At 56.5% G+C, this 2,217-nt stretch overlaps 1 protein-coding gene across 1 annotated transcript in view; it reads left to right on the top strand.

The window, feature by feature from the left end:
* Positions 1 to 1,174: 1,174 nt before the first annotated feature.
* EMWEY_00033720 (hypothetical protein, conserved) overlaps positions 1,175 to 2,217 on the top strand; it is a gene marked incomplete at both ends in the record, with an annotated part of 4,921 nt that continues 3,878 nt past the window's right edge. The window contains one exon of the mRNA XM_013478488.1: positions 1,175 to 2,217. This exon is cut by the window's right edge and continues 218 nt beyond it. Within this exon, the coding sequence (XP_013333942.1) occupies positions 1,175 to 2,217 (1,043 nt within the window).

Genomic DNA, 2,217 nt, shown 5'->3' with positions numbered 1-2,217 from the left:
GTTATCTTGCTGCTGCTGCTGCTGCTGCCTTGCCTGACGTTGCTGACGCTCCCGTTGCTGCTGCTGCTGCTGCTGCTGCTGCTGCTGCTGCGCTGCAGGGCGACCTGCCAATTCCTGAGGCCCTGGAGGTTCCTCCATTTGCCAATTAAATGGCAAAAATAAACGACGAAGAAAAGAAGAAAAAAAAAAGAAAGAATTAAACAACAGATGAATGAGGTGTATGGACTCCTCGGAGGTGCACGTGCTGCTGCTGCTGCTGCTGCTCCTTACTCCTGCAGCTGCAGCTGCTGCATGCACACACACCTCACGGTCCCTGCTGCCTACAAGCAGCAGCAAAAAAAGAAAAAGTTTTAATTAATAATATACTGAATAGATATACAAACAATGCTTCTTTCCCCTTATGCTGAAGCTGGTCCCTTTTGCTGCAGCAGCAGCAGCAGCTGCTGCTGCAGCAGCAGCTGTACTCCTGCTGCAGCTACTGCTGCGGCCCGACCAGGGGCCCCACACATGCTGCCGAGACCGGCAATCCAGCAGCAGGGTCCTATGGTTCCTGCTGCTGCTGCTGCTGCTGCGAACTGCAGCAGCAGCAGCAGCAACTCGTTTTAATTTATATTTGCTGCTTCCTTTTTGTTTTTAATGGACTTTTAAATGCATGCAGCATCAGCAGCAACCATCTAGCAGACAGCAGCAGCATCTGCTGCTGCTGCTGCAGCAGCCAGCAGTGGTCTCAGTCGGCAGCGGCCTCTACATTGAATCGCAGAAGCAGCAAAGCAGCAGCAGAGCAGCAGCAGCAGCAGCTACAGCAGCAACAGAAGCACAATAAACAATTATAGGAGAGGAAGCAATAGCAGCAAAAGTTGCTGCTTTTCCTCCAGCAACCCTTTTCCTTTACTCATAAGGACCTTCCGTGTTGCTGCAGCAGCAACTACTCCAGCTGCTGCTGCCAGCATTGCTGCTGCTGCTTCCTCTACTATTATTCCTGGCCCTGCTGCTCCTGCTCCTGACGAAGCAGCGGGAGTCAAAGGAGCAGCAGACAGCCGCGCAGCAGCAGAAGGCTCCCTACGCCACACCACCACTGCTGCAAGCTTGCAGCAGCGCTAGCTGCAGCAGCAGCAGCAGCAGACGCAGCAGCAGCAGCCGCAGCAGCAGCGCGAATGCCTGAAGCAGCAGCAAGATGGCGTCACTGCTGCGGCGGGCAAAGCCGGGCCCCCCCACTCCTGCAGCTCCGGCACCAACGAAGCCTGCTGCTCCTGCAGCAGCAGCAGCAGCAGCAAAGAAGACGAAGCAACCCCTAACCTTAAAAGAAAGGCAGCAGCAGCAGCAAGCCCTTCGTGAGCGGCTGCTGCAGCAGCAGCAGCAGCAGCACGGGAAGACATTTGCTGCTCCTAAGCTTAAGACTAAATTTGTATCAAAGGTTAAGCATCCTGTTGCTGCATTAGATGCTGCTGCTGCGAAACCAGCAGCAGCAGCAGCAGCAGGAGCAGCAGCAAAGCCTGCAGCAGCAGCAGCAGCATCAGCAGCAACGCAACAGGAGGCCACCAAGGCAGTACCTGCCGCTACAGCAGCTGCTGCCCCTGCGAAGACAGCAGGTGCAGCAGAACCACCAGCAGCAAAGCCAGCAGCAGCAGCAGCACCAGCAGGGCCCCCGAAGCCGAAGCCTCTATTGCCTGCTGCTGCTGCTGCTGCAGATCCTGGTGCAGCAAAGATTGTAGTGGTACCCAAGGGGCCCCCAGGGGCCCCCAAAGGGGACCTTGGTACCTCTCCCCCACCCCCTAAGGGGCCCCCTTCTCTTACAGTAGCACCAAAGGGGCCCCCAACTCTTGCCATAAAACCCAAGGGGCCCCCATCTCTTGCTGCAGTTAAACCCAAGGGGCCCCCAGGGCCCCCCGACACAGCTAAGGAGGCCCCTAAGGAAGCAGGGAAAGCAGGAAGCAAGTTGCCTGCAGCAGGAACAGCAGCAGCAAAGCCAGCAGCAGCAGCAAAGCCAGCAGCAGCAGCAGGAGCAAAGCCAACAGCAACAAAATTAGTACCTTCAGGAGCAGGAAAGCCAGCAGCAGCAGCAGCAGCAGCAGGAGTAGCAGCAAAGCCAGCAGCACCAAAGAAAAGTCTTGCTGAGTTGCTGGCAGCAGATAAGGGAGGAGCTGTATTTAGGAAGGCACAAGAAGAGGAGGGGGCCCCCAAAGGGGGCCCCCCTTCTGCTGCTGCTGTTCGTGGTGG

Source organism: Eimeria maxima, genomic scaffold (genome assembly GCF_000499605.1).
Source record: "Eimeria maxima Weybridge genomic scaffold, Emw_scaff453, whole genome shotgun sequence".
NCBI lineage: Eukaryota > Apicomplexa > Conoidasida > Eucoccidiorida > Eimeriidae > Eimeria > Eimeria maxima.
The sequence above is the reverse complement of the archived record's forward strand: the minus strand, read 5'-3'. Positions and strand labels throughout refer to the sequence as shown.